We start from the raw sequence: 22,095 nt of genomic DNA on the forward strand, positions 1-22,095 counted from the left end.
ATGCCCTCCCACCACCGCTGGTTTCCCCTCTGCCAACATGACCCCTTCAAAGGGCCCACAGGCGCACATGACCATCATGAGCAAATCAACAGCATGTAATACACACCAAGGAGCCTAAAATAGAAGGCCATTTCCTAATTCTCACTCAGAGCAAGAGCATTTCCAAGAATACCTTGGGTAAGAGATGACGATGCTCTGCTGTCTGTTCCTGTAATGTGCTCGACCCTCACCCCCCACACGAGGCCACATCAAAGCCGCCTGCCTGCCTGTGCATGTCGTTCAGTCAACTGTACCACCCCACGGGGCCACTGCCGTGTAGGCAACCGTGGGGCTCACCTTATCTCCTATCAAGAGACCACGGGGGTGTGCCGGCTGGCCCCGGGCACTGTTCCACATGCCCGGGGAGGTCTGGGCAGAATGGCTGAGCCTTGACCACTGCAGTGCTGGCTCTCCTCCTTTGCTAGGCTCAGCCTCTCCCACCCTGCCTCTGCACAGAGCCTGAGGCTTGGGGCCAGGGCCAGGGGCAGACCTCCCCCAGCCTCAGAGCTTTCCACCGGCCACTGCTATTCCAACTCTTGTGATGTCACAATCTGTAAGACTCAAAAGCACCGGAGACGCTCAGTGCTCCTCGCGCAGCCAGCTCTCCACAGTCCACTTACACAGGGACAGAGTGCGCACACAGCAGGGAGGCCCGATACCCACATGGCTGATGTGGGCTAAAGCTGATGTGAATCATGCCACCCTCGGTGTGTCCATCCAAGGCTCCTGGACCACAGGGCCTGTTGGGCAAGACTGAAAGGACCTGGTCTTAGGCGTATTTTTTATTTCTGAAATCTGCCTAAATGTAGATCTCTTCCTCACAAGGCAACCTAGGGGCCAGCCATGAGAGGCAGGCGGCCCAGGCCCAGCCCACACCGGTCTTTGTCCGCACCACTGCACCCCAGCCCCAAAGGAAAGCTCTCTCTCACTGATACACGTCCACGTGCTACACAGGTGTATCTGGGCTTTACATTTAGTGAGACAAGAGCTTCCCAGCACCCACCTGCCACGATCACCCCACTGGGGAGGCACGGCAGACACCTGTCTTCTTCCGGCTTTCATCTCTGGCCCAGGCTGGCCTCGGGAGAGCATGTGCGGGTGTGGGCAGCACACATTCTGAACCTACTGGCCGCCTCGGTAAGGCCCGCAACTGCCCCACCACTTCCCCTGTAGAATGTGGACTGTGATCTTTCTCCATCCAAAAGGACATAAAGACCACTGATGTTGAGGCCACGTGGTGCTGTGCCCCAGGAGCTCGACACACCGCCCCATGAACAGCCAGCCCTTCAGGGTGCAAGCCCCCCAAAGGTGGGATGTTTCTGCTGCTGGGCTAGGCCGGGAGGACAGCCCAGAACTTTCATTCAGGGAGGGACTCAAGAGGGTGCATCCCTCGCTGGGAGCCTGAGCACCCTGGGAGGGTGAGGGGCAGGGCGGGGGCTCTCGAACTTCCCAGCAGGGCCATAAGCCTGTTATCAAGTCCAGGGCCTGACCTTTGTGCCCAACACCTCTACCAATCTAGGACCCGCCAGACTGGGAGACTCCGCAGCAGGAGCAACAGCTGGGAGGGGACTGGCCGTGGGCAGTCCTCAGCCCCAGAGGGAGCGCGCTGGGGATACACAGATGAACTGAGTCCCAAGACTTCTGCAGGCTCCCAGCTCCACAACGAGAGCCCTCACTGCCTGCCCCGGCTACTTCTTGTGCTCTGCCCACGCCTATGGTCCCTCCTCCACACGGTCCCAGCACCTCGATGCAGGGTAAACCAGGTGGCCCAAGGGCTCCCACAGAGCTCCCTCACCAGTCCTCTGAGCTTTTCCCATGGCCCGGCCGCCTTCCGGCCTCCCTCCCTCCCTCCCGACCTGCCCCTTCACTGCTCCCCATGCCTAGCATGGTCTCGGGGCCTCACACTCCCGGGCCCTCCACCTGGACCCTCCAGGCAGGGTCTGTGCTCAGCGAGTGTCCCCTCCACAGAGAGGCCTTCCCAACCACCCCCCCCCAATCTAACAGACCCCCATCGGCCCAGATTCCTCCTCCCGCTCTGGTCTTCTACATAACCCATTTCCCTACCTGACCTTATATTAGAATAGATTCATCTGTTTGTATCTGCTTCCTGTTAAATGACAGATGCCTGGGGAGGGCAGGGGCTTTGTCTGGTCCCCAGTGACTGGTACCCAATGCCCTGAATGCTGCCTGGCACACGGCAGACACTACATAAATACTTGTTTGAACAAAATAAATGAGGCTAATGGTGACCTTCCAACACACGATGATGAAATTAAATACAAAAAACTCTTGAGTTCTAAAGCAGGAGCTCACAACTATTTCTGGTGAGAGAACTTCCCTGAGGCTCTCTCCAAGAAAAATGTCAACTTATGCCCCCTCCTTCACCTCTGCCACAATATTCCGCGACAAATTTCAGAGGATTCTCAGACCCCTATAAAAATACAAGGGGACAGGAGACACCATAGTCCCAACCTCAGAGGGCTAAGCACTTGCCTGTTACGCTCCGGGCCACTTCCAGAGGCCGGGCCTGCCCCCTCCCCAGCAGAGCAGTTGGTGCAGGTGCGGCCCCGCCCCAGCGCACACCTGCTGGCGCCCGGGGGAGGCACGTGTGCCCGGGACACGCAGGATGGAGCTGCCCCGGCTCGCACTGCAAGCTCACCTTTGGGCACTATGCCAAGCCGCCTGTCGGGAAAGCAGTAAAAATAGTGACAATTCTCACAATCATTAACAGATTCCTCTGTCAGTAGGAGCCAGAAATCTCTTAATCCAATGGCCTGCCCCGCCCTGGCCACACACATTGGGCTATTAGTGCTAGGGTACTGTACCAGATGAAATCCAAGTCAACACCTCAAAGCTCATTTTCTGATCCTCCCGAGACGTCCCCCAGCATGGATGTGGCCCCTGCCCCAAGGGGCTGTGTGCCTCCCCAGCCAGAAGTCCCGCGACGGCACCGGGCACAGCTCAGGCCCACTCCTCTCCAGGGAGCAGGAGACATGAGAACCAGGCCCAAGAGACACATCTGTCATCCCCACTCAGGCTCCTCTGGGACTGCTGCCTCCCCAAGACCTAGAGAGGTCAGTTCGTTGGCACGTGACAGATAACAGTGCTTACAACCGCTGACAGCCATTGTGCACCTGGCCCCAGACCCCACTGTCCACCAGGACCAGGTTTAAAAGGTGAATCCCTGTAGCCACCAAGATGTCCTTCAATAGGTGGATGGATGAATAAACTGTGGTCCATCCAGACAAGGGAATGCTATTCAGCACTAAAAGGAAAGCGCTATCCAGCCATGAAAAGCCGTAAGGTTTAAGTACCTTAAATGCGGGCGCCTGGGTGGCTCAGCTAAGCCGCTGACTCTTGCTTTCGGATCAAGTAATGATCCTGGGGTCACGGGATCGAGCCTGCATCGGGGAATCTGCCTGAATCTGCTTGTCCCTCCCTCTCCCCCTCTGCTCCTCCCCTCACTCTCTCTCTCTCTCAAATAAATAAAATCTTTAAAAAAAGAAAAAAAAAAAGAACCTTAAACGCCCATTACTAGTGTAAGAGCCAGTCTGAAACGGCTACAGTGTGGAGTCCAACTGTATGACATTCTGGGAAAAGTGACAATATGGGACTGTCAGCGTCAGGGACGGACAGGAAGCACAGAGGATGTTCAGGGCAACGAAAGCCTGTGTGGCACTGTGATGACAGATACATGTCCTCACCCGCGTGAGCCCATGAATCCACACCACCAGGATGACCCTAGATATAAAGCGTGGACTCTGGGGGATGACAGTGTGTCAATGTCAGTTCATCACTTACGAGCGTACTCTCAGCTGCTGGATGCGGACAGTGGGGAGCCTGGGCGTGAGTAGGGCGCAGTGTGTGAGAAATCTCTATACCTTCCCCTCAATTTTGCTCTGACCCCAAACCGCTCTAAAGAAATTAAGTCTTTTAGGGGCACCTGGGTGGCTCAGTCATTTAAGCGTCTGCCTTCAGCTCAGGTTATGATCCCAGAGTCCTGGGATCAAGCCCCGCATCGGGCTCCCTGCTCAGCGGGAGCCCTGCTTCTCCCTCTCCCGCTCCCCCTGCTTGTGTTCCCTCTCTGGCTGTGTCTCTCTGTCAAATAAATAAGTAAAATCTTAAAAAGAAAAAAAAAAAAGAAAGAAAGAAAGAAAGAAACTAAGTCTTTTAAAAATAAATACATAAAATAAGTATACATCTTCACTTAAAAGGCTAACCGTAACTACACGAGCTGTGAAGTGCTGTGCTGGGCACCAAATGCAAAACAAACGAAAGCACAGATGGAAAAAAAAAAAAATGCAGACACCCAGCACCAACTCAGGTGACCGTCCTGCAGCATTCCAGGTGCTTCCAGCTCACAGAGCCTCACTGCACCCCACCTATGGGGAAAGGAGTGAGGGACAGGCCACAGGAAACTGCCCAGGCACGAACCTGAGGGGCTGCTGGCGGACTCGTGTCTAACGCAGACCTCCAGCCACCTCGCCCCCCAGCTGCCCTTCCAGAGGTCAAGAAGATGCAGCTAAGACCTCCAACTTCAGCAGCGTCCTTCAGGGACCCACGGGGGGGGGGGGGGGGGAGGCAGCAACAAAATCACAGGTGACAAGGACACCTCTCCTCTCCAAGAGATGCAGGAACCCCCCTCCGAGCCCATCCACCAGCAGCCCACCTGCAGCCCATGAGCCTCTGGGCCCTGTGTGTTCGAGCGCCCACCCCACAGCCCCCAGGGCCACCTCCCTCTTGGACACTTCATAGAAACCCCAATAGAATGCACGTCAGGTCACCGTACTCACCTGAGGGCAAACCAATACCATCGCCCCGTGTCACACAGAGGTTGGACCAGGTCCCTCCACGTTTGCCAAAGGTAAATTTGGGCTGAAAACTAGGCTTCAAGAATCCAAGTCTGGTGGCCTCTCCAGCCCATCGCACGCACAAGGGGCTCCCCTCCCTCAGCATTCTGAATAGGCGGCCTTTGCAAAAACCCAAAGAAAACTTAACAGACCACGTTGCAAAAGTCTCTAGAGTACATGCCTTTAAATAGTAGGTTTCTCTAGTACTTCGAAACAACATTAAAATTACAAATACTGAAGTTGGCTAAGGCATCAATCAGCAAAGCACACCAGTGAGACATGCCTCTACTCAGTAGCCCACCGAACATAAGAATCACTGCCTCCTCCACAGGAGTTACCTCCCACGAGGTCTTTCCAACGAGGCATCTGAACCACCGCTTGATACACCCCCATCCTTGATGAGTGGGGAAGGACTGAAGGATACACCCTAGTCCTCGGAACCTCCTGCCATCGGGCTGAGCTGCTATCCCCTGGCACTTGCTGCCCGGTATGGTCACTTCCATGAGGAGGATGCCTCCTGCCAAGCCTGCTAGTTTCCCACGGGCAGGGCCCACGCAGAGTGTTCCTGCATCACTTCACTCATGGGGCCACCAGCAGGTTCAACACCGAGTCCCTCTCTGACTGACTGCAGGGGTGGTGCACAGTGCTGTTAGAGCCACAAGGATGTGGACGCTGCGAACACGGGATCCCGGCTCACTCTCCTCACCAAGGGCTTATGGGAGCACTGGGAGCCGAGATAAGTCAGGCCTGCCCTGCAGGAGTGTGGGTAAGGCCATCAGGGTATCGGGTGCTCAGCCATCAGCAGGAATAAACAGATACACCACCTGCAGAGAGTAGACAGTCAGTAAATCCAACCATCCACCCCAGCCACCACCTGGGCTGCCTGCTCCTCTCCGAGGCTGCTTTGGGGAGAATGAGCATCCAGGAATGAACCAGAAATGGGGGCCGACTTAAGGACCCCCCCCACTATTGATCTCAATCACAGGAAAGGACCCTGGCCTCTGACTTCAGCACTGACTGACCTCTGACCTCTGACTCCTGGCCCCCCTGCTCCCATACCACACCCCCCATTCCCTCTCACACACACACACTCTCATACACACACACACGCGCGCGCGCACACACACACACACACAGGCACACATGCCCTGGGATTCCTGGCCTTCCCCACTAATCCAGTGCTCCCAAAGTACATGGCCCCACCTGGGGCGGGGCAGAAGCATGCCCGTCCGGGAATAGGCAAGCCACACTGGAACAGCCGGTTGGGTGTTTCTGTTTCAACGGTAAATGGGGGGGGGGGGGGTGTCACTGCTCACTTATCAGTACTGCCCGCTTCAGGGAAATAACCCACGGCCCTATCAGAACCATCAGGCCAGGCTGAGCTGGGGGGCCCCAAGTGCCCCAGGACGGTCGAGGAGGAAGTGCTATCTAGGCGTCCCCTGCACTGCTCCCTAGACACATGTCCCCTCCAAAGAACAAAGCTTCCCCCACCCTTCAGCTCAGTCTTCAATACCGCGTGCCCAGGCACCTTCACTATTCTCATAAGGAAAAAAACCAAAAGACATGTATCATATGACCTCACTGATATGAGGAATTCTTAATCTCAGGAAACAAACTGAGGGGTGCTGGAGTGGGGGTGGGGTGGGAGGGATGGGGTGGCTGGGTGATAGGCATTGGGGAGGGTATGTGCTATGGTGAGCGCTGTGAATTGTGCAAGACTGTTGAATCACAGATCTGTACCTCTGAAACAAATAATGCAATATATGTTAAGGAAAAAAAAAAAACCAATCCTAAAATACTTTCCACACCCCCTCACTGGTTAGCCCTACCCGCCCTGAGGCATCTGACCACCTGCCTGGCTCAGCCCAACAGCACAATGAGGTAGTTCACTTCCCACACCCAACAATGCCACCTGCCCAGGCAGTGGGCCTCCCAGCAGGAAGTGGGAACCACCAGAGAGGCCAGAAGCTCTATCAGTGATTCTTAAGACCTCAGAAACTCCTGGGGAGTTGTTTTGTTTTGTTTTTTGAAAAAAATACCGTGTTGGATTTGTCCCCAGAGAGCCGGATTCAAGAGACCAAGGAGGGCAGTCTGGGCTTTAATATTTCTTTTGACACATCCCCAGGTGAAAACCACCGATGTAAGGAAAAAAAAGACTTCCACCCACCCAATGATCCCAAAATGACCTCAGATCTAAACAACGCAGACAAGTGGCCATGGCCGTCTGCAGCCTGGACTCCCAGGCAGAGACCAGAGACCAAGAGAACACCACCCCCCCCTCCATCAGCCCTTCCGCAAGACTCCAAGACCAGCCCAGGAGCAAAACAGCCTCTGACCACCAAAGAGAAGCCAGAAAAACCACACAAATCACCCATGGCCAGAGGCTCTCTGCACCAGTCACTTTTCTTTAGCCACAGGACTACGCTCAGTCGTGTGGTCCCTGGAGCATCAGGAGTGACTCCGCCCCAGAGGCAGGTGCCCTCAAAATAGCGAGCGGCAGCGGGGATAATCCCTCTGCTCAGCACAAGGTTTTAAACCCGTTTATCCCCGTCTCAGACCTCAGCCCTGGGATTATGGCATGTGCGGGCTGCCCCAGGGATGCCGATGCCTGTGGGGGTCGTAATCCACATGCAGTTCAGACCATGACCCACATATGGGCAGCACCGTTCGGCTCAGAACGGAAAGGATGTGGCCTCGACCTCCTCAACCGTGAAAAAAAAGCGGAGGATTCACACAGAGGAAAAAGAACCACAGTGCAGAGGGAAAGACTGAAAAACCAGGATGTTCAACACCAAATAACTCATCCCTAACACATCCTCTGTCCCTGAAAAGGGCCCAGCGATGCAGGGGAGACCACTGACCAGGGAGGGCGACGGTAGGGGCCTCTCCACGCCCCGCCCCGAGAAGTTCCATGCACACTTCCTGAAACAGCCACCCACGTCATCTGTGTTAAGTTCTGGGAGCACGAGAGGGAGAAATGTGGACAACTGAAACTCTCAAATAGGTGGCACGTGCACACGGCTGCCAGGAGGACAGAGAGGAGGAGGGCCCGGGGCTAACTGCATACCTTTGGCATGGAACGTCCAGCCCCTCCGCCAGTACTCCTGCAGCTGGACCCGCTCCTGCTGCCCCAGGCTGCACACCTCACTGAAGAACTGTCGCTCGATGTGCACGTACGCGGCCGGGATGGCCCCCGCCACCCCCTTGGCTCCGAAGAAGCCGTTCACCTCCGGGGAGGCCAGCAAGATCTGGTACTCGGCCCGCGTGCCCAAGACCAGGTCCATGTAGGCCTGGGTCAGGTTGAAGTAGCCAGTGGTGAGATAGACCTTGGCTCCTCGCTCAGCCTCTGTCAACAGGGTCTCCGTGACGATCTCGTCAATCTGGATCTCAAAAGGCTTCATCTGGATCAATGGGTAAATCCAGGTATCAGGGGCTGGCCTCCGGTCCCCGGCAGCTGCTGCGTCCTCCTGAGTCAAGAGGGAGTCGCCATGGAAGGTCTGGGCGTGCAACACTTGCTGGCGGGCCCTGGCCGAGTTGATCACATCCATCACCCTCTTGTTGGCCGCCCTGCAGTATGCAGCCCGGTCACCTGTGGGGACACACGGGAGGGAAGGGTGAAGGAGAAAAAGTGGAGGCTCTGGACTCTTGCCTGCACGGGGACATGGCAACAGACAGGCAAGTGCAGATGCCCTGACTGACCATCTACGGACATGCTTCGATGGAGCACTGGCCCCAGGCTCCAAGCAAGGCTCCTCCGTGGATATCAACATCCAAGGAAAGGCCACGAAGAGCCTGCACCAAGAAACACGAAAAGGCCTCTACCAGTTCCATTTACGAAAAGTTCTTTTAAAGATTTTTTTCTGAAGTCATCTCCACACCCAATGTGTGTCACGACCCCAAGACCAAGAGTCGCTTGCTCTACCATGAATCCAACTGAGCCAGCTAGGCGCCCCTACAAAGTTCAAAAACAGGCCAGACTACTTGAGGGCGACAGAAATCAAGGGAGTGGAACCTTGGGATTCAGGGCCTGAGAGGGGACCAGAGGGCGCTTCCAGGAGCTGGCCCACGAGGCATACGCATGTGAACTGCACGCCTATGGGTGGTGTTCAGCATGTACTTCAGCGAGAAGGTTTAACAATAAAGGTACATGTGAGTGTGAGCCACAAAGCATGGGCACAACTGTGGGCTGAGCAAGAGCCACGTGGTGGGACAGTGGGAGCGGGGCCCCCAAGGTGCAGCACGTGGACAGGCAGGCTGGGACCCTGCATGTCTACACAAGACACTGGAGACAAGCAGCGGTCCAGACACACTGGACGGACGAGAAATGACCATAAATGCTATCAGCAGACAAGCCTGAACACTAACGAGCCAGCATCCAACCCGAGAAGTGAGGATAAAACCAAAAGCACAGTGTGAGCAGGGAGCAGGCGAAGAGCAAGGTTCACAGAATGACAATGATGGGAGAACAGAGAATGTCCACGCTGCCCAGAACTGGCCCTCCAGGAAGCGGAGCAAACAGCAAGTCTCGGGGAAGGCTGAGCCAGAATCAAAGAGGAAGAGGACCAGGACGCACTCACGCACTCACAGCTGGGGACAGGGCCACACGTGAGGGCCTCTGGGGGTGGGCTCAGGGACAAGGAGAAGGGATGGCCTGTGCGAACCCTCCCTCCCTGACAGCAGCACCCACGGGGGGAGGAGGCAGCCACCGGCCCCATCATGTCTCAGGCTGTCCTTCTGAGTGTCACGAGCGTCCCCTGCATGTGTTCGCCCCTTCTGAGTTACCCTGGTCCCCTGAGTACATCTGCGCCTGCCCAGGCGCCCCTACCTGCCCCCTGAGCATGTTGACTCATCCTTCCCAGAACGTGGGGCCTACTTCTCCGCACATTCATGCCTGGCCTGTAAAGTTAGACCAGGGGTTGGCCAGTGTTTCCTGTATGGGCCAGATATTAAGTATTTCAGGCTTTGCGAACCAAACAACAAAATTGAGGATAATACACAGGCACTCATATAATGAGAGAAAATAAATTTCCACAAATTTTTTATTCATAAAAATTCAAAATATCATAATAATAACTGAGGATCCAGGGTGGCAGCAGGCAGGACAAGTACCCCAATCACATATTGGCTCCAGGGCTAGGGCTCCTCTGGCACCCAGGACAGGGGCTCTCCTCCTTATAAGGTCAGGGTCTACCCCTCCCCACATTGCTGACACTATTGCAAATTCAGCAGCAGGCCTTCCCAAAGGCCACCAGGAAGCCGCAGGAATCACAGGAATGCAAATGCCCCCAAGGACACTAGTTGCCAGGGTTTGCCTGTTTCCAGGGAGCAGAGCTGAGGGCTCTCCCATTTCACTTTCCAGGCAGGAGGCCACAGACCTCAGCGGAGCTGAGAGCCACAGAGCCTCCGTGCTCCCCACTGGGGAACTGGCCCTGGGGAGGGCAGTCAGTCAGCAGGCTACTTCCTGTAAGTGTCGGGCAGGCCCCTGGCTTCCTCCCCCAGGCCCAGGCCGAAGCCCACACTCCCACCTTCCCAGGACCCACAGAGCATGCCTGGTGGCCAGTGAGTCACCTCTGTCTGGCCTCAGAGACAAAAGCAGAATGAGGCTCTGCCACCCAAGTCTCGCCAGCCCGAAGCAAGACTCCTAGAGGTGCACTTCCCCTAGTCCTCACCCCCACCCACAAGCTTGGGAGGGCAGCAGAGCCCGGGACCGTACCTTTGTAAGGGTGCACCATCCCCTCCACCACCTGCACCGTGTCATCCCCCTGCAACTGCAGGGACACGTCCCCCACTGCGTCCACCAGCTCCGTGAAGAAGTCTGCAATCTCGGGGCAGTCCTGCAAGAACACGTAGCGGTCCTGGCGGTTGGTGAAGTAGGAGTCGCTCAGGTTCGCGCTGCAGGGAGGAAAGAGGCAGGTGAGGACTCAGGCTGGAGAGGGTGCGACAGCAGGTGCTTGGGAGTAAGCAGGAGCAGGGCGGCGACAAACACGGGTCAGGACCCCACGGCGGCAGCAGACCCTGAGCGTGGCCACTCATACGAGGCACAAGTGGCATGAGGTGACACAAAGGAGGGAGCCACAGAGCCCCGCCCCTGGGGTGACAATCAGCTGGGAGAAGAATGGCACTCATAAAGCCAACTACCCCCCGGGGCTCATCTCCAGGGCCCAAGTTTCAGAATCAAAAGGACCTGGACTGTCATGGTGGCTCTGCGGTTTGTTTCTTCCGTGTTCCTGGCTCTGCCTAAGGAAGTCATTCGTCCTCTCTAGTCTCTTGCGCACTAAGTGAGGAAAACACTACATGGGTCCCCACGAGGATGACCTGGGACAGCACACCCAGGCACAGAAGAGTGGCTAGCATCCAGAAAGTGCTCAAGAAGCCAGGGCTCCCTTCTGAGCACCCCGGGTGGGCTTCCGGTGGCCACAGCCAGAACCACCGGAAGACAGTGAGGCAGTATGACACCTAGACTAGAAACGTATGACCACGTTCCTTCTCTGTGTTCCGCTAACCTCCACCCTGGACGATATTAAGGGGAAGCCCTTGATGGAAGGCAACAAACTCACCCGCTCAAGATGACATTGTTGTCAAAGAGGTACACTTTAATGTGCTGCAGGCCGATCGTCTCATTAAAGCGCTCAGGGATCAGGAGCCGGAGAAGCCCACGGAGGTTAGGGGTATGGAAGAGAGAGACGCGAACCTGTTCTGGAAACCTCTGTAACAGCGGGAGCAGCATTGTGCGGGAGTTCTTCCTACCTAAATACAAGGGTGAGCAAAAGAAAAAAGACCGGCGATGCACACCAGAAGATACTGCGCCTGCTGGGGAGGAACCACCTACCATGGGCCCACATCTGCCTGCGTTGCCCATCCAAATCAGTCAGAACCCCTGGCACCATGGTGAGCCGGAGGACCTCAGACCAAATTTTGCTCTGGACACCGACACATCTCAGAACAAGACTGGGGCGGTCAGGGCAGCAGACATCTGCCATTTTAGCACCCAGCACCCATTCACCCTCCTCCTGGGAACCATACCCCACCTCCTCGTAGGGGTACCACCCCACTCCACTCTTGGCATTCCTACTCTGGATAATGATGGCTCTACCCTCCCTAAACTCGCACCCCAGCTCCACAGGAGGGCACCCAGGCCTGGACTGGGCCAGTCGGCGCACGCACAGCCCCGGTGCGTGGCCCATGGCAGGCCACTCAGGAGCTTCGGTCTGACCCTCAGGAAGCAGACTCTCTTCCGATGGACAAAATGTCATGGCCAGATGGGCCTGGGGCTTCCAGAGGCCACCACACAGAGCCTGAGAATAAAGCCAGCCCAAAAGAAGGAGGGCCAGGGGAGCCTGGGTGGCTCAGTCATTAGGCGTCTGCCTTCAGCTCAGGTCATGATCCCAGGGTCCTGGGATCAAGCCCCACATCAGGCTCCCTGCTCAGCAGGAAGCCTGTTTCTCCCTCTCCCACTCCCCCTGCTTGTGTTCCCTCTCTCACTATATCTCTCTGTCAAATAAATAAAATCTTTAAAAAAAAATAAAAATAAAACCACAGAAATTAAAAAAAAAAAAAGGGAGGGCCAGCAGATGGGTCCTGGTGACCAGCCAAACACCCAGATCATGACCCACCCAAAGCAGGTCAGTCATGGGAGTTGAAAACTGCCTCTTTTTTGCCCAAGTTGTTTTTTCTTGAGTTTCCAGTCACTTGCTACAGAAGGAATGCTGATGAACAACCCAGGCAGTCTGGGGGCTATCTTCAAACATCCTTGCCTTTGCTGGAGGGGGGAGTGTACTCTTGAACAAGGGCTCTGAAAAAGGAAACGTCAGAGGCAGGGAGTGCACCAGACCCACCTCTTGAGCCCCGTGTGAAGTCCAAGAGGATGGACACCTTGAGGTCTGAAGGGAACTTGGCTTGGAGTGACTTTTCCAGAGTGCTTTCCAGGCAATCCACCTATCAAGGAAAGAACCCCAAAAGAACAGAAGTATAAGACTGAAAAAGATTATTATGTATTAAAAGAACAGATTAAGGGGCGCCTGGGTGGCTTAGTCAGTTGTCGGCTTGGTTGTTAGCTCAGGTCTTGATCTCAGGGTTGTGAGTTCAAGCCCCACATTGAGCTCCACACTGGGTGTGGAGCCTACTTAAAAAAAAAAAAAAAAAAAGGATCAACTTGCCAGGTAACGCCGCCCCCCCCCCCACATCCTCTTGGAACACACATACGGACCATGAGCACTCAAGAATCAATACCATGAGATTTCTTCTTCTGAGACCAGTAACAGTAACCATAAGGTGCCACCTGGCACCCTCGTCCAGCCGGGCCTCTCAGGAAGAGAGGGTCTATGTGTCAGAGACATGATGCCCAAGCATTCTGGACCTTGCCACTCTTGGAAAGGCTCTCTAAGACACGAGCTCTCGCACGTTTCAACAGACAATCCCCACAGACACACAGCAAACAGTGCCTACACATGGACAGCACACGGTAAATATTTGCTGAACCAATGAATCCAAGACACAACCTGCCCACGGGCCACTCTCCATGAGCTGGACATGACATTTTTCTCTCAGAAGAACAAACAGGCTTCCCAAGCTTGCAGCTAAAAGCATGTCCTGAAGACAGAGGGCGACCCTCCCTGCCAAGGAGGGAGAGGAGAGGACAGATGTGCTTCTGCTGACCCCCCCTTCCCACCACTCTCTGCACCCAATCCCTGGCTCCTACCTGTGGGTGTCCAGACAAGGAGGAACCAAGAAACACTCAGGCCCATTTCAGAGCCTCAGAGTGGAAAGCCATCCCAAGAGTCTCGCCCACATTCATGTTAAGTCAGCCTAGAGACAGCGCCCGCGCACCAGAGCATGCACTGGACTCACGCCCCACGAAGCTCGCCCTAAGCAAACCGGCGGTGTCTGCTCCTTCCCACCCTGCCCATCTCACGACAGGTGACAAGTGTGGAGTGACACCAAGTCCAGGGGGAACAGGCAGGCCACAGACCTGGCACCTGACCCCAGCCCGACCTGCGCTTCAGTTCATTTGTCTAGTACAGGGTCAGAAAATCTTTTCTGCAAAAGGCCAGGCAGCAAATATCCTGGGGCTTGGGGGCCAGAGGGTCTCTGTCACAACTACTCAGTTCTGCCTTTGCAGCAAGCGAGCAGTTGCAGACAATACATCTGTGAGCAAGCACAGCTGTGTTCCAATAAAGCTTTACTTATGGATACAGAAATTTGAATTTCACAGGTTTTTCCTGTATCACAAATATTCTCCTCCTTTTGATTGTTTTCCAGTCATCTGAAAACACAAAAACCATTCTTAACCCACAGACCATACAAAAACAGGCAGCGGGCCGTAGTTTGCTGAGCCCTAGACCGGCAGACAGAGCAGCCTCGGAACCCCAGTGCAGGGTGGGGAGGACATGAGAGCGAGGATGAGCGCCGCCCCCCGCACCCCTCACTGGCCCTCCTGACGGGGCCGACCCCCAGCGGCGGCTGTGAGGTGAGGGCCAAGACAAGGCGGCTCGACCCCAACTCTACGGCGCCATGTGGCCAGGGGTGCAGGGCAGTTCACTGCTGCCGTGGGGACCACCCCACCTCAAACCTTACCAGCTCCTGTTCCAAAGGACCTGTCCCCAGGTAGAGCGACGCCATCACCACGCGTCTCTTGGCCACCTTGATCTGGCCCTAAAAGAGAAGAAACAAGTCACAGTCATGGCTTCCACAGCTCACTGAGGAAACCTAACAAGTAATGCTCCGGGCCCAACTTCTGGTATCTGAAGCTGATGGTAACCGCCCAAATAAGGACCCGCGATCCTAATTTAAAATACTCCCCCTGGGGCCCCTGGGTGGCTCAGTTAAGCGTCTGCCTTCGGCTCAGGTCATGGTCCCAGGGTCCTGGGATCGAGCCCCGCGTCGGGCTCCCTGCTCCGCGGGAAGCCTGCTTCTCCCTCTGCCACTCCCCCTGCTTGTGTTCCCTCTCTCGCTGTGTCTCTCTGTCAAAAAAAAAAAAAAAAAAAAAAACCCCTGAAAGACACGACCCGACTGTACGAGACATGACACAGCCACCAAAGAATGAGGCATGTGTTCCACAGCCTACTGCTGGGGTGGAAGCCGTCGCTGCCCCGGGTGCAAACCACCCGGGGGCGTCACATGGGGCACGCGCAGGGCACGAGAGCGTAGTCCCTGCGGGGCAGAGGAGGGGAGGGGAGCGCGAGAGCCAACGTGCAGGCCGCTCTGCCCCCGTCCACACCTACGTGGCTGGATTTCCCAACGAGCGGGCACGTTTTTCCTCTGAAACGCAGAAGGGTCCCCAGGCACAAGGACAGAACAGACCAGCACTCCAAGATGACTCTGTCACCTCAGTCCCAACGGGCAGAGTGCTCTCTCCAGACCTGCTCCAGCGTAGGGAACGATAAACCCTCCAGAGCTCGAAGCATCCTGCCCCAAGGGGGGTGACAGGCAGAGAAAAACGGGCAGCATGCCGAAGGTCATGCTCTGGAAGGAGAGGCAGGAGGGCCAGGCCTCGAGGGAGGAGGGAGGCAGAAAGCAGGGCACACACCTGCTTTCTGACCCGGGAGGGATGCGGCACCCACAGCCCGCACGGCCCGCACAGGAGGGGTGCCCTGACCACAGAAACACACCAACACACTGGCACAAGGCCTGCAGACCAGGAAAGCACAAGAGAATGTCCCAAGTCCACCGACTCCTCTGTTTGGTTATTTGGGAAGCGGATGCCTGCAGGGAACGCCATTACACGGAGCCAACAGTGACTCTGGGAAAAGGCACCTCGGCTCAGGCACTGCGACGAGGGCTCGCAGGCCAGGCAGACGACAGGCTGCACTCCCCTCTCAGGGAACAAGGCTGCTCTGTGGGCCCGGGGAAGACACATATTCCACTCAGCGCAATCCCTGCGTCAGAATCTGCCCCGGACTCAGTTCAAAGGGCAAGAGAGATGGGCTTCCTCCCAGCCTGCTGGGCCAAACCCTGGGGCCCTTCCTGCCTCCACCGCCCCACCCAGGCAGGTTCGCAGACGGGGATGGCCACGCAGAGACTCAGCCAGTCCTTCACCCGGAGTTGACTAGAACACAAAGAACTGCCTCTGCAAAACCTGTTTCTTCAAGCCAAACAGAGAACCAAGTAGGAGCAAAGAGCAAACCACTTTAACATCGGTTCTCCACAAAAAAGATGCACAGGACAGATGAGCAGCACAGGGAAGTGGAAAGAACACGTAAACAGACAGACACAAACACACACATGCAGAATGCATTCTGGAAAGAGCCAGTCAGAAATTAAGCTAAGTGTGGATCTACAGAACAACAGGGCAAAAGGAGAATGTACAAGTATTCAAATCCAGTACAGTTCATTCTACGGAAAAATTAATCTCTACATGTATTTCCTATTATCTACCACCATTCTGCCTGTCTGACCTCATCATACCTTAATTCAAACATCGTTGCTAATTTGAACCCACAACGTTCATGTTAACAAAAATTAATCAGCTTCGGGGCGCCTGGGTGGCTCAGTCAGTTAAGCATCTGCCTTCTGCTCAGGTCACGGTCCCAGGGTCCTGGGATCGAGCCCCGCATTGGGCTCCTGGCTCCATGGGAAGCCTGCTTCTCCCTCTCCCACTCCCCCTGCTTGGGTTCCCTCTCTCACTGTGTCTCTGTCAAATAAATGAATAAAATCTTTTAAAAAAAATTAATCGGGGGGCGCCTGGGTGGCTCAGGTGGTTAAGCGACTGCCTTCGGCTCAGGTCATGATCCTGGAGTCCCAGGATCGAGTCCCACATCAGGCTCCCTGCTCAGCAGGGAGTCTGCTTCTCCCTCTGACCCTCTTCCCTCTCGTGCTCTCTATCTCTCATTCTCTCTCTTTCAAATAAATAAATAAAAAATCTTAAAAAAAAAAAATAAGGAACCAGTTCAGTCAGAAGAGCAGTTTTAAAAATAAAAAAAAAAATTAATCGGCTTCAAATTACTTATTCCAATTAGCAGTTTCACCTCAAGTAACTAGATGGGCCACAAACACCTGAGTGCTAAAAGCTCAACCCCCAAATGCAAAGGTGAGCATCTCAGAGAAGGCACAAACTTTAGACAAAGGCACAGGAAAGAAGAGGGATAAGGCCTAAAACCAGGTGTCCAACTTTTCCAGTGATCCGTAAAGCCTCTTCACCGAACAAGAGAATTCAACCACTTCCTACACATCAAATCGCATCCACGGGTCCCAGCTGGGTCTTCATTCCCCGTATGCCCTGCCTCCCAAGACGAAATCGCTACGCTGGAGATGTTTGCAGGGGCAGGGGTCTGTCGTGCTGTGACTAGAATAAGGTTCCTTTCTCCCCGGACATCGTTAGCAGGGACGCCCACACGCCCTCACTAACCTCCCTTCCGATGAAACCGACGGAATCATCTGTCCGTAAGAATCAAAATTTAGGAGCTGCCCCTCACTGCCCACCCACTCTGAGCTACTCTACCTGAGACGTTAGCCATGCAGGGGAGCCTCTGATGACGGCTCAACTCAAGCATTTGTGAGGCTAGAAACCTAACAGGGAGAAGAACCTACAGCAAGAAGCCGAGCAGCCATCAGAAACTTCCAGAACAGAAGGCACTTCTGCTCAGGACTCACCCAGCCTCAGGCCCCCAAGCCTCTAACTCCAGCATCCATCCCTCTCTCCCGTGGACACAACTTACCTTCATGAGCTCAAAAAACTCTGCCGGGGAAGAAAGCACCCTGACGTGGGAGCTGGAGACCCCGAACTCTGGGACCAGGTTTCGGATCCACTGGAACCTGTGCACACCCTCTGGACACAGGCAACAAGGAGGGGAGGTGATCTGGGGGACAGTCGGGGACAGCAAAGGAGCCAACAGCAGCCATGGTGACCTGGTTAAAGAGACACGCAAAGGGTCATACTTCTCCAACACTTCCTCAGAAGTCTCCTCAGCTCCGGTGGGGGGACGGAGGGGAACGGGAATTTTTTTTTTTTTTAACCAATTTCAGATTCTCTAGACCATTTTAAGTGAGCCCAAGTCAAACTCTGCAAAAGGGCTTTTCCTTCAGCCCCTACTAGTTGAGCAACTTGAGAAGTGCCTATGCCTACAGCTAAACCCCAACTTGCAGTTGGCTCCAAACAGCTCCAAATCTAGAGCAGCCACAAGTAAACTCACAGAAGCCACCGCATGGGTTAACACCGGGGTGCCGCACCAAATCGGCCTGCAGAAAGCCACTGGCAGCCACCTGGAGCCAGGGCGAGTCTGGAAAGAGGGGGACCATTGCAACCCTGGCCCCCAGCTGCAGGGCTGCGGAGATAAATGAGACTTTTATTTAGGGAAGGACCCAGAAAAACCAAGTTTTCTCTTGAATACTCGGCTGTGGAGAGAAGAACTGGAGGAAGAAGAGCCTGAGGGAAGGGGGGACCGTCTCGGCAGTGGCGAGAATTGCCCCCTCAGCCCTGGACACGTCGTCCTTGGGGCTCGTGCCACATAAAGCTGCACCCCTCGCCCCCCACGGCCGGCTCCACTCAAGACAGAGACAGCAGCAACCAAGGTCCTGCCCGTGGAACCACATGTCTGCTGCCCGCCGGCTGCCACCCCCCATTCCGTGGGCCCAGGGAGGGGCAACACACCCAGAGCCCCACACAAGCCCGGCCCTATTCTCAATTCCTGCAAACAGCAGCAGGAAAATCCTCTGCAGTGCGTGCCCTTCTACTGCAGCTCGGAGAGGGACTCTGGGGAAAGGGCACTTGAACACCCCAAGGCCTGAAGGGTCACAGATTCCAGGAAGATGACTTCATTCACTTGTCTCATGATCAAGCGCAGAATCTTCCCAGGGCCCCGCAAATGTCCCTACACAGACACCAGATGGCCCACAGCTGTGCTTCCCAGAAAGCCCACTGGTCGGTCCCAGCCGACTCACTGCCAAGAAAACTTTAGTCAACGGTTGAAGGTGGCGGCTCTCTAGACCCCGGGAAGCCAGGGGCTGGCCTGGGGCCCCACGGTGCAGAGCGGGTAGAGCAGCTATGCTTTCTCGCTGTTTCAGAGAGGGGGTGATGGCACTTGAGGGGACCAGCTTGCTAAGGTTCTCTGGCTTCCAGGCGATGAGCAGCAGCTTGCAAATGAAAGGCTTAGACACGTAAACTAGGGATTGCTGCCTCGATTTCCCAAACTGTAGGCCTTATTCCTGCTGTGCTCAAAGCTAACTTCCAGGAGGAGAGGGAAAGATCCTTCAGTCCAATGGAAAACCACGAGACAATGGGAAAGTCAGCACAACACTCTATCAGTCTGAAGCCCCAGAGGGGGCTTAAAGTCTAATATTCATTAATTAAACATGGTCTATTTGAGGTGGAAAACCCCATAGCAGCGCCACACCAACGGATCTCCCAGCCTCACGGCACTTACCTCTCTCAGCCCATATGAAAAAGAACCAGGGCGACCGCTGAAACCCCACCCCACCCCCAACACCACGCCGTCAGTCCCGCATCCTTCCCCTGGGCCAGGAGACTCCAATGGGCTCCCCAAAAGGAAGCTGCGGAGACACATCCTCGGCACACAGTGACCCAGAGAGGGCAAGTGCCAGCTCGGGCCATGACCCCAGGCACCGTGTGAGCACTGTTCTGTCCTGTGGGGGGCACAAGGGAAGAGCAGCCCGGCCCCCCACGAACCTGGGGACCTCCCAGGCTTATACACCTGAAACCATCTAAGAACGACGCAAGAGGAAAATGCCACCACGAATTAAAGGTCGAAATGTGCAGCACGTGTGCTTCAAGTGACAGGGAAGGGGAGCTGGCGGCACCGAGCAGCCGGGGGGGACTGAGGACGCCCCTCCCTGGAGCGATGAGGCGGGCCGAGCGGAGGGGCCGCTCCAGGCAAGGAGGGGGCTGAGCAAGCGTAAGCCATGGGCGCTGGCGAGCACCACCACCCACGGGAAAGCCCAGGAGGGTCTCCACAGCCAGTCCGGAGGACACATGGACCCAGGGCCCACCGTCAGCCCGGGCCTGCCCCGGAGAGGCACCGGGCAGGCTGCGGCGGGCAGGGCTCAGGGCCCCGGGCGGCCATGGGCAGGCCTCACCCCTGCCAGGCAGCTCTCCCTGGGAATGCTCCACCAGGGCCTCCGTCCAAAATTTGTTGAGGGCTTTTTTATGTTGGCTTCCTGTTTCATCTGTGTACTGACAGGTTCATTTTTGCTAGAGAGGAGAAGGTGCTGAAAGCCAATTAGGTGCAGGGAGTCGTGGAGGGGGAGACCCAACCCTGAGCGGCAGTTTTAGACACCCGAAGAGGAAGGCGCTCTGAGAAGGAGCAGAGCGTTTTAGGAAGGTCCCCCCAGTGACAGCATGGGCATGGGGGAGACCACACCTGGAAGGGTGACACTCAAAATCTAACTGGAGTGCCTCAGCCGGGGCAGAAGCAGCCACGCCCAAGTCTGCTCAGAGGCTCCATTTTTTTCCTTTTGCCTCAGCCAGAAGTCCATGGGGGGTTAGTTCCTGCTTTCCACAACCTAACTCCTGGGAATCTTCCCAGAAAAGGCTGCTCCCGGTGCTAGCAGCAACCCCACCGTACAGTCACCCCAGTCTCCAGGGGCGACCACCTGCACAGGCAAGTCCCCTCACCCCAGGGAGGCTTACTAAGAAACCACACGTCCCAGGTCAGGAACCGAAGCCCCGAGAGATCTGAGGAGCTGTGATTACTTCACCAAAAAAGCAGAGCCGTGTCACACATGCCATTCAGAGAACTAAACGGGCACACACACACAATTTCCACATCTAGACCTGGACTCCCCTGAATCATCTTTCTAGGACCATCCAGCTCCCGTTTCTAGTTACAAAGAAGAGGAAGTGGTGGGGGGTAGGGGTCCAGATAATAGCTTCTGCGACTCAGGAATATCATGGAAGTTTGGAGAACAGGGCCAGGGCAAGCGCACAGGGACGCTCAGGCAAGCCGGTGGCAGAGGCGGCAACAGCAAACAATGCAAACCGGTCCCCAGCCGACAGTTCTAACGGTGAGAGGAACCGGCGGGCTCTGTGAGCGCAGGCTCCGGCCACCCATGGGACACCTGACTCTGAAGTTCAGCCACAGGATTTAAGGCTTCCCGTGGAATCTGCAAAATCCCTGCACTGGGGAGCAGGCTGGGTCTAAGTGCTGAAGACCCCTGGCCTGGGGCCCTTCCTCTACCCAGGGAGAGACCTGTGCGGACGGGGTGATGGGAAGGCTTCAGGGTGACTCTAGGATGGCACAAGGAGCATGAAGGGAGGGAGGCACGGAGGGGAGGGAAGTTTCTTCCCACCATCTCTAAGAGAAATCCACATCTGAACTGCCTTGACTAAGGATACTCCTGTCCCTGAGCCCCTGGATGGGGGCCACCACCAAGTGAAGACAGTGGAAGCCTACCTGACCCCCAGGGCAGTCCTAGGTGGGACAGGGCAGCCCACCCCTCCTGCCAGGCATGGGAAGGCAGCGGGGCTCGAGCTCAGAATAATCAGCCACTTGGAAACAGAGCAAAAGAGCCACTGAGACACGACCAAACACAGCTATTGACACAGGGAGCCTCAGAGGAAAGAAGGTATTTCTCCTTTTTGTGGGGAGATAGGAGTTCTCCATTTCACCAAACACCTTGAAGCTGCATGTGCTCCATGGAAAAATACTGGCACACCTTGCATTTTTCCTTTGTCTGGATGTGCAACAATGTGCCTGGAGGTCCAACCAAGTTCTGTGGCCAGTGGCAAGATGCCAATAAAGAAAGGCAGGGGCGCCTGGGTGGCTCAGTCAGTTAAGCATCTGACACCTGATTTCAGCTCAGGTCATGATCTCAGGTTGGTGAGATCAAGCCCCATGTCAGGCTCCGTGCTGGGTGTGGAGCACGCTTAAGATCCTCTCTCTCTCTTCGTCTACCCACTCCCCACCTCCCTCTCTTAAAAAAAAAAAAAGAAGAAGAAGAAGAAGAAGAAATGGAAAGGCAAATACTAGATAATTACACCCAGGTCTACACTTTACCTTTACATATCCCCTCCAAGGCCTCTCCCCCTCAGAGGACACAGGTCTGATCCCCAGGGGCCGCAGAGTGTCACCCACCACCCAGTGGGGAAAAAAAAAGCAAGCTGGCCAACCTCTTAGGGTCTTTTCAAAAGGTGGCACCTTGGGCTCTGAACAAAGAACACAGTGATGTGGGAGGACCATCTTCCTACACGAAGCAAAAATCCTGAACAGACAGTACTGAAGTTCTACCCTCTGTCCAGTACCGTACTCGGGGCATT

General features: G+C 55.5%; 1 protein-coding gene across 8 annotated transcripts in view; it reads right to left on the reverse strand.

Moving 5' to 3' along the window:
- Positions 1-22,095, reverse strand: part of PGS1 (phosphatidylglycerophosphate synthase 1) — a 42,061-nt gene that overhangs the window by 14,691 nt on the left and 5,275 nt on the right. For all 8 annotated transcript variants that reach the window (XR_015769293.1, XR_003610695.2, XR_015769294.1 and 5 more), the window contains exons 2-7: positions 17,543-17,732; positions 14,463-14,540; positions 12,725-12,824; positions 11,447-11,636; positions 10,603-10,781; positions 7,957-8,478 (exon numbers count right to left, since the gene is read on the reverse strand). Coding sequence is in view for 4 of the 8 variants with exons in the window: in XM_088028109.1 (XP_087884235.1) it covers positions 7,957-8,478; positions 10,603-10,781; positions 11,447-11,636; positions 12,725-12,824; positions 14,463-14,540; positions 17,543-17,732 (1,259 nt within the window). In the remaining 4 variants the exon portion in view is untranslated. The remainder of the gene's footprint in view (positions 1-7,956; positions 8,479-10,602; positions 10,782-11,446; positions 11,637-12,724; positions 12,825-14,462; positions 14,541-17,542; positions 17,733-22,095) is intronic.

Source organism: Eumetopias jubatus, unplaced genomic scaffold (genome assembly GCF_037043125.1).
Source record: "Eumetopias jubatus isolate StellerSeaLion01/CBP00866 unplaced genomic scaffold, mEumJub1_p1.0 scaffold_10, whole genome shotgun sequence".
NCBI classification, from domain to species: Eukaryota; Metazoa; Chordata; class Mammalia; order Carnivora; family Otariidae; genus Eumetopias; species Eumetopias jubatus.